The sequence below is a fragment of the Cephus cinctus genome, unplaced genomic scaffold (genome assembly GCF_000341935.2).
Source record: "Cephus cinctus unplaced genomic scaffold, Ccin1 Ccin1_scaffold0929, whole genome shotgun sequence".
NCBI lineage: Eukaryota > Metazoa > Arthropoda > Insecta > Hymenoptera > Cephidae > Cephus > Cephus cinctus.
In genome coordinates this window covers 76,449-87,848 of record NW_014333498.1, presented here as the reverse complement: position 1 = coordinate 87,848, position 11,400 = coordinate 76,449, and the positions used below count along the sequence as shown (strand labels likewise).

The window sequence follows — 11,400 nt, the reverse complement described above, 5'->3', positions numbered from 1 at the left end:
CCTGGAAATTCTATCTAGGAATAATATCAATTATATTAGAACTTAGTGATATAAAGAAAAATAATTCTATTATTCAACATCCAAATAGTTATTTTATTTTTAATATCCTTTACATTGGTAAGTGAATAAAATAAAACAACCACACAAAGCAACAGTCACATATTGGTAACGTTACAATTTTTCTATTCGAGAATATAATAAATACGTAGGTGAGGTGTTTTATAGCTATTACATCCACGGGTGGAAAATTGTAACATTTTCGATATTTAAATTCTGCTTTGCGTTCGCTGAGTGTATAATAACGATTATGCAGTCTATTTTGAGTACATTCAGTAATTCGCTCTCATTTTTTTCCATATGCTTCTATCTAACTTAAGGAAGACTTTTCACTTATATTTATTTAAAGTAATATAGTAACGACCAGCATGCATCGCCTTACTCTTGCTTCACCCGTCGTTTGTAGTACATTGCCGAAAACATTATACTGGAACTTAATGCGACCGAGATGATGAAGTTTCCAAGCAGCAGAAGGTCCGCTGAATCCATCCAAATGGTAAATACTCTTGCTGAAAATTGAAGTTCTTTACGTATCCAAAATGATAATCATTTCCATTGGGCTGATAGTAATCTGATTATACTTACTTAAATTTGTAAAAGTAGATATGAGCCATGTGAGAACAGAGACGGATTCTGCATTCCTTGCTCTGATTATCGCCAACAACTGCACAACTTTGCTTGATGCCGAGATAGGTGTGCACATTGGCTATAAGAAAAGGTAATAAAGCAAATTATGGAATGAATAAAATAATGTCTACTTATGTACCATATGTATGATATAATATCATTACTTACTGCCAGGTAGGTAAAGATGACTTTTGGAAAGATCTGCAGCAGGAGACAGGTGCAGAGTGTAAAGTAAAGAACAGCCAGGATTACGAATGTTCTATTGATTTGATTTAAATACTTCAGTACTAAAAATATAAGTACAAATTCCTGTAGAAGAATAACGGGATACTCGAGGTAGGATAAGAGTGAATATCCATTGGTATAATTGTAGCCAGTCATCACAGTGTAACTGAAACAAAAGCAAACATTAAATAATATTATTAATTTTGGGTTTTGTTTCTTTTCGTATATTTCTACGTCAAGATTAAGCAGTAATCTATTTGCGCAAATGTGTTAATTATGCAAAGTGTGTATTTAGTAAATAGTCACCTCGGGGAAAACTGTTGACTTACCTCGTCAGTTCAAGTAGAAGTCCCAGAATGGATATTCCAGCGGCGGATTTCACATTTATAAGATTAAAAATTTGTGGCACTTTAAGTACAAAGCACATGGTTATCGTGATGATGCTCAAAAAATCCGCAAACAATTGAAGATTCATTTTATTTGAGCGTGATTGGAAAATATGAAGCGGAGGAAGAGAAAAATAATACAAAGAAAATATATCCTATTCTAGGAACATTCTTCTTATAGATATTCGTGTTTTTTAAAATTTCACCAAATGTTCAAGTTATAAAATAGCATTTTCATAGCTGTAGGCACAATGGCCAAGATTCCATTTCACTAAACACCACATTGGAGAATGAATAATTTGCATACGATGGAATCTTCTTTCGTACGTCCTCCTCTCCCTAAAAAAAAAAAGTTAAAGTGAGAAAATCAGCGGGTACTCAAAGTAAAAATCGATTGGCACGTGCTGGAACATTCAGAATCCATTTAGTTAGCGATACTTCGTAATATCGAATAACTAGATATAAAGATAAGAGTAAGATAAAACACAGTATGTTATTCTATTTTTGTGTCAGAGCTTTTCAGGGATCGATGGAACATTTTGAGAATCGTGCAACGTATGTACGCGACCGAGTTTACATATCAAGCTGGCGACACCCGCGGAACCGTGCGAATGCGTACTGACTGAGAGTCAAAATAAAAAGGAGATATGCGCTGAGAAGGATGAGAACATTGGACCAAGGTAGGGATAGAAGTTAGAGGGAAAGCGAATAGTTGAGCTAGAGTAAGTGCTTAACTGTATTAGTGGTAGTTGTCGTGGTAGTAGTAGCAGTGCTCGTAGTAGTAGTACTCGTAGTAGTAATATCAGTAGTAGTGGTAGCCCGGTGATGATAGCGGCGGCAGTAGTACTACTCGTAGGTGGTGTACGAATAAGCTGTTCAGGGCGTCTGTCACGTGGTAGCTCGGGTATCCATGGAAACTGCGCAGACCCGGTTGCACTCCTCTTAGGTGCATACATCTGCAGAATTATGGAGTCCCTGATCAATACTACGTTACGTTTACGGTGGCCGCGTGCACTAAGAAGTGGATGAGCCGGCAAACGCACGTTGTCCGCCTGAATAGAAATAAATAAATTTTGGTTAGGCACTTACGCCTTTAACACGTTTTAGAATTCTGTCACGATCATTAGCGAATGGAGAAACCGGTATTCATACTATCTTGACTGTATCGTTAAGGCTGCCGTGGCCGGAATATTATATTCTACTAGGTCTCCTTTTGTTATAGCATCGAATATTATGAATTATGATGTACTGGGTAACCATTTGACTCTCTAAGAATAGTGTTAAAGTAATGTAGACCGATTATCGATTTTGATAAGTTTTAGTGAAACATTATATAATTGTTTACAAGTTGTAGAGCATGTAGTTTGTTTATTCACACTTCGTAATATAATGTATACATAAGATATTAGACTATTTGAATTAGTTGGAATTTAAAAGACTTGGGCTCTGAAGATTGTACGTTTTATTTCCACTCTGCTAAATTCAAACAGTTATTCACTAGATAAGCAATTAGAATAAAATTATGATAATCGCTGAGGATGCAATTGCAATTCTAAAATTAATCTGATGACCCGATACGTTTTATTATGGATAACGGGTAGGATGACCATTGAAGAGGGTATAAAGTCCAGTTTAGTGTATTTTTGATACCACAGAGTATTGATCATCGGCGAAGGGATTTGCATCTAGCTATTTCAGTAAGGATTGATCGTGGTTACTAATTAAAAATGTTCTCGGGGAAGCCTGTCCAGATTTCCATGATTGTGAGCATTTCAAACGTGCCGGACTCGTAGGGGGCCCATATGTACTCGAATGGAATGGCCTGTTGGGTGTTTTCGCAACGTTCAGTGACAGTGCACTAGTGTACAGAGTAACGTACAGTGGCGTATAGTAGTGAAACCAGTATGGCGTAGAGCATTGGCGTACAGAGGTTGATCCTAGTGCGAGCAGTTACGGTGCGCTGGAATCGAACTAACATGGAGTAAGTGAAACCCGAGGTGGCTGCGTTGTCTTTTAAATATTGATTTGCGCTTAGAACGGACGCGATGCTGGCACCATGAGCCGATTCTCGAGATTCCTCCGAGTCAATCACAAAATATCCAGGGAAGAATGCCGTCGAATAAGTTAGTTAAAGGTGAGTAGATCCTATTTCTCATGTGAAACGTCAAACGCTTTCTACTCACCAGTTGGAAAACATCGACTTTGCCGGGGTGTAAAATACATTACTTTTGAAGAAGGCATGCCTTTGCCAGTATCCACTAAACTACATTAGATTATTATTATCTTTAATGAGTTAATTTTTGTATCATTAGTGTGGCTGTTGGAACTCTTAATGGCCCTCAAAAGTGTGTAGGAGGTCTTATGTTCGTACCTGGTATTTTGTTACGTAGGCACACTATACCAAGGATCCTCATTATCTACTCTGCCTTCAAACTCTAAGTCATAATGGAACATGCAATAACTAAAAAAAATGCAACACAGAAGACAGTGTATCATCATGTCACTTTAGGCATATGCTACTTTAAGGTAAAGTAACCGCAGTGAAATATGATTTGAGATAATTGGCTTGTTGAATTCTGAGTGCAACTAGAATATTTGTGCAGCATGAATTTTAGACGACAATGAGGAACGCGAAGAGGATCTTTTTGTCATTGTAAATCCTTGGGAACAGTGTGTGAAGGTCAGATGCAAGAGATGGACTCTCCTCCATCCTGCTCATTAAGTGCCACAGGGCCACTAAGCGATCTTGGAAGCAGTGGCCTTGGTGGGTCCATATCCAGCGATTCTGTACGAGCTCATCTCGCGATTGAGGTACATGCTGATTCCAGGATGTGCAGTTCTGCAGTAATAAGGTTATGAGCTTGTTACTCTAAATTATTCCTTTCTCAGATGCAAGAGAGCGATGTGGAAAGTAAATCACTGTCACAGGACTCATTTGATTATTCGGATGGAATGTGCGGTGAGAACTTCAATACTCTGAAGAAAGGGCCTGGCTGGAACGACGTAGATAGCAAGCTGGAAGTAGAAGTGGTAGATGTGGCAATAAAACCACCACCAGAATTTCAAGATAGTCCATCTCCACCGGACTCGGTGTCCTCCGCCGCACCAATAGTTTGCTATACGCAGCTTGTATGCAAAAAACTGCCACGGTGGTTGGACAATATAGCAGAAAATCTGGTGCATCTTATTATTGAGGAAGCATTAGCTATATCCTGCAGGATATCTTGGCCAGAAGGACGAATAGCTCCAGCGATACATTCAGCCACCGTGTTAACTTGTAACGCGCACAATTCAAAACTAGTGTGGACATCGGAATTTATGGGCGCCTCGGCGTTATGTCAGGGTAGCGCGACCATCACGATAACACCATATAACACGTTAAATCGTCCTAATTCGCGCTGTTCTCTGGCCTCTTCGAGGTTATCGAGTTCTCATAACTCTATAAATACAACCGGGCTCAGTCACAAAGTGGACGACAGCAGTTTCATTACGTCGGCAATGTCCCATGATGTCCTAACTACCAGCGAAATTAGTGACATGTACAATGTACCCTTCGATTCGGACATATACACGGTACCAATAGACGTGGTGCGACCTCTACATGAATTACGTACTCCACAGAGACCAAAACGACACCGTCACCATCGGAAGCGACGAAGAAATGTGTCGGCGAGTTCACAGAGCGAACTGGAGGCGCATATTCAGCAAGCGAGGCATTACTGCGGCAAGCCCAGGGCAATCACACATGTGATAAAGTCTCAGCGACTCTTGGCTGAAGTTTGCTGCAACGAGGCTGGCAACGGGAAGCGCCATAGCGTTCCTGGAACATCCGGCCGACATAGTGGACGTTCATCGAATAGCCACACGCACAACATTGGCGAGCCTATACATATGACGCTTCACGAAGTGCGCCAGTATCTTCAGACTCTCTATTCGAGCTCCAGTGATTCTAGTGAAAATAAGATAAAACGCGATAAACTTCCCGCGGGTCAAACACCCGTGCATCTAGCTACGCCAAAGGGTATTAGTGTAAATAACAACAATAGATATAGCAATCCGCATACGGATTCTTCGACGGATACCCCCATATCCAACAAGAGCAGTAATGGACTGATTCATAATAATAATAACAACGGTAACGTCAGAAAACATAAGAAAAATGCCTTCGTTAGTATCAAACATAAAAAAGCTAAAGACGAGCAGCATAATAAAGAGAAGGTTGAGAATGAGAGAGAAAAGATTAAAAAGACTCAAAGGAATTTCTCTTTGAATCTGAAGCAGACCCTCTGCAACATATTTAGATTCCGCAGGCTCGGTTCGCCTGATCATTTCGTAGGCAAAAGGAACAGCATTGTCCAGGGTGAAATCGTGGAGGAGGAGGAAGGTGTTGACTCTGATCAACATGCGAATAATAATAATACGACCAGTGAAGTTGACTCTTCTGTTCAGAAGCTTCCATTTTTCAAGCGCGCCCTTCCTCCCCTTCCTAAGAACAATGGTCAGGTAGGCATCGAGCAAGCTGAGGTTGCTCTCACAGCCATATTAGCCAAACCAGACTCCCCTACCTCAATACAACGCATGCCAGTACTGCCTGCCCGAGAAGAGGAAGAGACCGCTGAGGATACCAGTATGGACTTTGCTGCCAGTATCGAGAAAGTAAAGGATGTAAGTCTCATTTATCGATTTATTTCAGTCTTGATTGTATCTAATTTTTATCCATAATTTCATACGGTTTTTAAACACTGATTTATTAGTACGGATGGTATTGGGGTCCCATATCTGGTGAGGCAGCCGAGAAGATCTTGTCCAATGAACCGGACGGTTCATTCATCGTGAGAGATAGTAGCGACGATCATTATATTTTCTCACTATCATTCAGACTGAATAGTTGTGTACGACACGTCAGGATAGAACACGATCAGGGTGAGTAAATATTATTAATCCGATGATTAATTCAATGCTCTCATCTTCGAGAGGATGTACTTCAAATTTGTCCTTTTGTTAATTTAGGTAACTTCAGCTTTGGTAGCTGCACGAAATTTAAGTCACATACGATAGTCGACTTCATTGAGAACGCAGTGGAGCATTCACGTAGCGGACGCTATTTATTTTTTCTTCATCGTCGTCCTGTTCTGGGGCCGATGAGGGTACAGTTGTTACACCCGGTGTCGCGCTTCAAGCAGGTCCAGAGTCTTCAACACACATGTAGATTCGTAATCCTTAAAATGGTGCGCAGGGACTTGATACCCACTCTTCCATTACCTAGACGTCTCATAGACTACCTGAGCACGCCGCATTACTACAGTGAGCAAGTGGCTGAGCAGGACGATCGTGCGGAGTCCCCAGTTAGTTCTTCTACTGGTGAACTCGAAAAGATCTGTTTCACGCCTCAGGGTTTGTCGTGAGATCAGGCATCATCACAAACCTGGTCCCGCTTACAATTAAGATATGTAAGATAACCTTACGAAGGGCACCAGAAGAGACCATACAAAAGTGAAAAAGCAAAAGAGAGAGATTTGAGAACAAAGAAGAAACAAAGGAGAGAAGACATCGGGACTGTAGGAGAGGATGTCCAGGTCAGTCCGTGTCCGATATCCAGTCGATGCAAAAGGCGCGTTTAATTTTTTCTTCAAAATATTCTTCCGCTTCTTTTCCGTTTCCATTTTTTTTTCTTTTTCTTCTTAATGCTATAAAAAAGTGTGTCTTACAAGGAGCTAATAATAATAAGGTACGACCCTTGTCACTGTTACATTTAAGTTTGCTCCAATAACCTTTGACCTTTTGCAAATCAATCGACCGGATTACATATGGCGGGCGTGTAGTATTTATATGTGAATGAGGTATACGTAGGCAAACGTGGATTTGTTGCTAGCATAAAATAAGTGCACAATCTGTTGAAGATGTTGGTAAAAAGAGCTTACTAAAATGGGAAAACGAGCGATGCTGGCAGAATATTTAAGAGGTGGGAGGGGAAGAAAAGAACGGAAGGAATGTAAAAAGACATGGTAATGAAAGAAAAGTGAAAGAGCAGATAAAGAAATGTAAATCTCTTCGCGTGCCATAATTATGCCTTCGCGTTTAAAACAGTTCGGATCGAATTCTCGAAAGTAGAATCGATTTCTCAATTATACATATTAAATAGGATGAAAGTAATATTCGACACTCGCCATTTTCGCTATTGAGTCCTTTTCGCAGATTGAAACAAATTCCATTGTAATATTGATGTCAGATTATACGATACGGCTCATAATTGATCGTTTCGCGTACAGTGATAGCAGTTATCTTACAAGGAATATGATTATGATGTCCGCCCCCAATATCATTCCTTTTGTGATCTGGTATACAGCAATCAAATCTAAGAGAAACTTATCTTTTCTTAAGAGCGATAACGCAGTTTTAAAGAATGGAACTTACATCCAAAGTTAATTGTGCAAGGGGGTGATTTTTTAGATTGGCATAGAAGCCTTCAGCCAAAGAAAAAAAAACGTTTCTTAGATTTGGATAATCTACAACATATGATAAAAGAACAAATCACAGGGGCACACCGAAGTGATGTTTTTCGTTAAAATGAAAAAGAATTATTCATTGCAGTTCTTTCTTCTCGTTAAGAATATGGCCAAAGCACGTAATACGATTGGTTAAAGGCATAATTAAGCATTTAGAATAAGCTAATGCGAATTTTACGAATTCAGATATACACACGGAGTTATAAACACACATTATGGTATTGTCTGTATATTATTGATAACGGGCCACGGTGGCCTCGATTATCCTTTTTTTTATTCTACTTTCTTTTTCTCCGTTCTGCGCGTTCCTCTCCTATATTTCTCTCTTTACGGATTTGCATGTGCAGTCAAAGTGCGGTCTCTCTCTTCTTTAATCATTTCGAAACATTCTCCAGCGCCTTTCATTGTAGGCACGAAGGCAGTAGATAAAAGGAGAAGTGGCGATTCGTCCAAATGGACCAGTTGCAGTTAAGAATTATTAGGAACCGCGTTAATTGTGTTAAATGCGATTGCGCGGTAAGACCTGTTATTGTTTGTGTTTTGTTGTTTTTTCTGTTGGAGTCCAGTAAAACGAAACTCAATACTAATATATAAATATATATATATATAGAGAGAGAAAGAAAAAATTGTATACAGCGAGCAATAACGCGAACGATTGAAAAGATGAAGAACAGGGAGAAAAAGAGAAAGAAGAAGATAAATAATGCGAAAAAAAGGAACAAAGAAAGCAGCGTTCTGTCGCGCGAGTTGCTCAGGACATTTTTCGACTGGAAGACTTTATACACGCGAATTTTCGATGTATTTTCATTAAAGCGAAATGTACGAGAAACATATAAAGCGCCTACGTGTTCATATGCTTTGTAAACACAAGATTCATGATAGCAAGAAAGAAGAAGAAGAAGAATAGGAAGAAGAAGAAGAAAAGACAGAACAATGCGTATCTCATGTATACGCGAGAAGAATTTAACTGATTCGTTCTAGGAACTCGCGAATCTATTCACGATTTCTCTTCTGAGGTGCGCTTAGAAACCTCACTCGGGGTAAGTCTGGTCTATTGGGATTTTTTTATCAGCATTATTATGATGAAGATAGAATGAGACTAGAGTGCACTCCAGCGAGGTTCTTGAACGTGACCCTGATGTCGGATTTAGGAGATTGAAATCATTGCGAATTTATCATCATCGTCATCGTTATCGTCATCATTCCATTAATTAATTCATCAATTAATTGCAATATCGTTGTTACTCGTTATTCGTCCATAGTAACGACGCTAGTCATACAGACTTTTAAGTTGCCGAATAAGCAGAAATAACCAAAAAGACATTCAAGATAATTCATTGTCTTGAATTCATATTCTTTATCTTGTATTTATCTGCCTCTTATAACGATATTCTCTCTTTTTTTAAATTGTTTTAACATTAGGAAATAATTTTTAATCTTCATGATTTTGGAGTTCTTTTGTTCATGTTTTTATTTTATGTATTATTGAGTTTATGTACAGTGCAGTGAAAGAGTCCTGATCTATTTGAACGAATGGAAATAGTGAAAATTGGTGAAGACTGTAGAACCACTCTGTATTATGTTATACTTGATTATTCAGGACTATTGCACTACCGGAAGTTTGCACGTCCATTTGATGTATCGATTTCTGCAGTAGAACCATCTTCAAATGTTGCAATACTTTTGGAATAGTTCTATATACGAACTTTCAAAGGCCATTTTTGAGTGAATCCCAATGCCTCCTATTCCGAACATGGCGTTTCCTCTAGTCCGAGATCCCACTTTTCAATCATCATCGAGTTCAACGTCGTTAGGTTCATTTGTATGTTTCTTTTATACATACATATAAATAAATAAACAATTAACGTTCAGTCAGTCGAAAACGTTTTGCAAGTGGCTATATAACGTCTCATCGTGGCCTCTTGTTCGTGGAAATATATATTTTATATTCTTTATGTTAAGTCTTACTAATAATTTGTATTTAGTACTTATATTGTGTAGTGGTATGTTTTGGAAATAGGAAGAAAAGAGAAAGGAGACAATTAAGAAAATTGCCTGTGATCACTTTGTCCAATTTTGTACAAGTATGTAGCCCAGTTATTTCTATTTTATTTATTTCCATCTTGGATGTTAACTATAGAAATCCCACTGTATTAGGATCATTGGAATTGCCTGTGAAATTTCAATTTTCACAAATGTAATATAGGTGAGATATATTTTAGTTCCATGAACGAGAGTACTCTAATTACGCCTAAAAGATTCTGCATTTCCTTAACCATTTATTCACTCATTTATGAAGGTAATTTATAAGCCTAAGCAAATACACATGGTATTTGATTAAAGAGGAAAAAAGAAACGAACGTTTGTACTGCAATGTTGACAATGAAATAAAATTTTTGAGACTATTCCAAATGAGGATTATGTGAAATCCCTCTTGAACATTATGAGTAACTAACTATAATAACAATATTTTACTAATAGGTGCTTTAGAAGCAAAGATAAATTGACCAGGATCAAGATTGAAGAATCGGTTAGTTCTTGGAATGCTTATCGATATCTCATAATTTTATCCAACATACAATATAGACTTAGGCATAGACGAATTAAAGAACAATAATAATATACCACATATATGTCCCAGAAGATTATTCAGTAAAATTAAATTCTAGCACGGTATCCCCAATGTCTTCCTCACCAGTTTTTGAGCAATCCTCTCAAATTCTGGGCGGTCCTCACGCCACATCTTAGCCGCGTCTACGTTGGCACCGCTCTCGTCATTGGGTTCAGCCAACATACTCACCACACTTAGTAAAATTTTCTCGACGCTCTGTACAGGGCTCCAGCGTTCTGCACTACTCTCATATCCCATGGGATCATCTCCAGGAGCATGTAGAATGCTGATGCATACTCTACCATCAGCATAGACTATAATAGAAATATGCATATAAGTTGTAGAATGAGACAATACTTTAGATGACGGTATCTGAGAACGTACTGTTAGGATGAAACATCTCACAGGTAAATTGCATCTTCGGAGGACTCAGTGGGTAGTCTGGTGGGAAGATCAACTTTGCTGGGAAGACACCACCTTCAAAGCAGGTACCCTCAGGACCTCTAATGAGGATTCAAGATGAATATCCATGGTGTAACGTAACAATATGATTTTTCATATTTGTTTCCAGTATAAGTTCTCTTGCCATTAGGAATTTAATGAGACGTACGTAATGAGGGCTTCCCATTCGAAGAAATTCTCTTCATTTATCGGGCCTGCTATGATTCCCTCTGGTGGATTCAAGGTTAGTTCTGAAAATTGTTTATTTCATTTGTGATACCATGGCTGATTTGATATGAATGTTTATTACTGTAAGATGTTAGTGAGACACTACAAATTAAAGCTTTGACTTCCTGTGGCTATGTTCTTGATTAGAATGTATTTCTCACGTTTATATTCTGCCATCAACCGTCTTAATGCTGACCCCGCCATTATGTTGACATATAAGTTGTCGGTAATCATTATCAGCAAAATTCGTCACTGATGCTTTTCCTCTGCTACTCCATGGTTCGCTAAGTACTACATAGAATCAACAGAGAGCATCATC

The 11,400-nt window shown here is 38.6% G+C and overlaps 3 protein-coding genes across 14 annotated transcripts; 1 reads left to right on the top strand and 2 right to left on the bottom strand.

The window, feature by feature from the left end:
* Positions 1–72: 72 nt before the first annotated feature.
* Positions 73–2,252, bottom strand: LOC107271229 (PQ-loop repeat-containing protein 3). Of its 4 annotated transcripts, none has more exons than XM_025088477.1 (5): positions 2,031–2,252; positions 1,239–1,634; positions 853–1,075; positions 643–763; positions 73–566 (listed from the first exon to the last, which is right to left on the bottom strand). In XM_025088477.1, exons 2-5 carry the CDS (start codon positions 1,382–1,384, stop codon positions 436–438), a joined length of 621 nt encoding a protein of 206 aa, XP_024944245.1. In that variant the 5' UTR covers positions 1,385–1,634; positions 2,031–2,252; the 3' UTR covers positions 73–435. The 4 variants fall into 4 exon arrangements, with proteins under 4 accessions (XP_024944245.1, XP_015602448.1, XP_015602445.1 ...); XM_015746962.2 differs by lacking the exon at positions 2,031–2,252 and adding an exon at positions 1,873–2,011; XM_015746959.2 differs by lacking the exon at positions 2,031–2,252 and adding an exon at positions 1,783–2,007.
* A 690-nt stretch (positions 2,253–2,942) lies between these two features.
* LOC107271221 lies at positions 2,943–10,206 on the top strand. 6 transcript variants are annotated; one of them, XM_025088468.1, is made up of 7 exons: positions 2,944–3,250; positions 3,331–3,429; positions 3,686–3,821; positions 3,899–4,106; positions 4,185–5,960; positions 6,050–6,218; positions 6,306–10,206. In XM_025088468.1, exons 4-7 carry the CDS (start codon positions 3,981–3,983, stop codon positions 6,698–6,700), a joined length of 2,466 nt encoding a protein of 821 aa, XP_024944236.1. In that variant the 5' UTR covers positions 2,944–3,250; positions 3,331–3,429; positions 3,686–3,821; positions 3,899–3,980; the 3' UTR covers positions 6,701–10,206. The 6 variants fall into 6 exon arrangements, with proteins under 6 accessions (XP_015602427.1, XP_024944236.1, XP_024944234.1 ...); XM_025088466.1 differs by having other exon boundaries at positions 3,608–3,821; XM_025088467.1 differs by having other exon boundaries at positions 2,944–3,276.
* On the bottom strand, positions 10,061–11,389 carry LOC107271230 (ubiquitin-conjugating enzyme E2 G2). 4 transcript variants are annotated; one of them, XM_015746963.2, is made up of 4 exons: positions 11,243–11,389; positions 11,023–11,104; positions 10,797–10,915; positions 10,061–10,726 (listed from the first exon to the last, which is right to left on the bottom strand). In XM_015746963.2, exons 1-4 carry the CDS (start codon positions 11,313–11,315, stop codon positions 10,467–10,469), a joined length of 534 nt encoding a protein of 177 aa, XP_015602449.1. In that variant the 5' UTR covers positions 11,316–11,389; the 3' UTR covers positions 10,061–10,466. The 4 variants fall into 4 exon arrangements, with proteins under 4 accessions (XP_015602449.1, XP_015602450.1, XP_015602451.1 ...); XM_015746964.2 differs by having other exon boundaries at positions 11,164–11,340; XM_015746965.2 differs by having other exon boundaries at positions 11,188–11,340.
* Between the last annotated feature and the right edge of the window lie 11 nt (positions 11,390–11,400).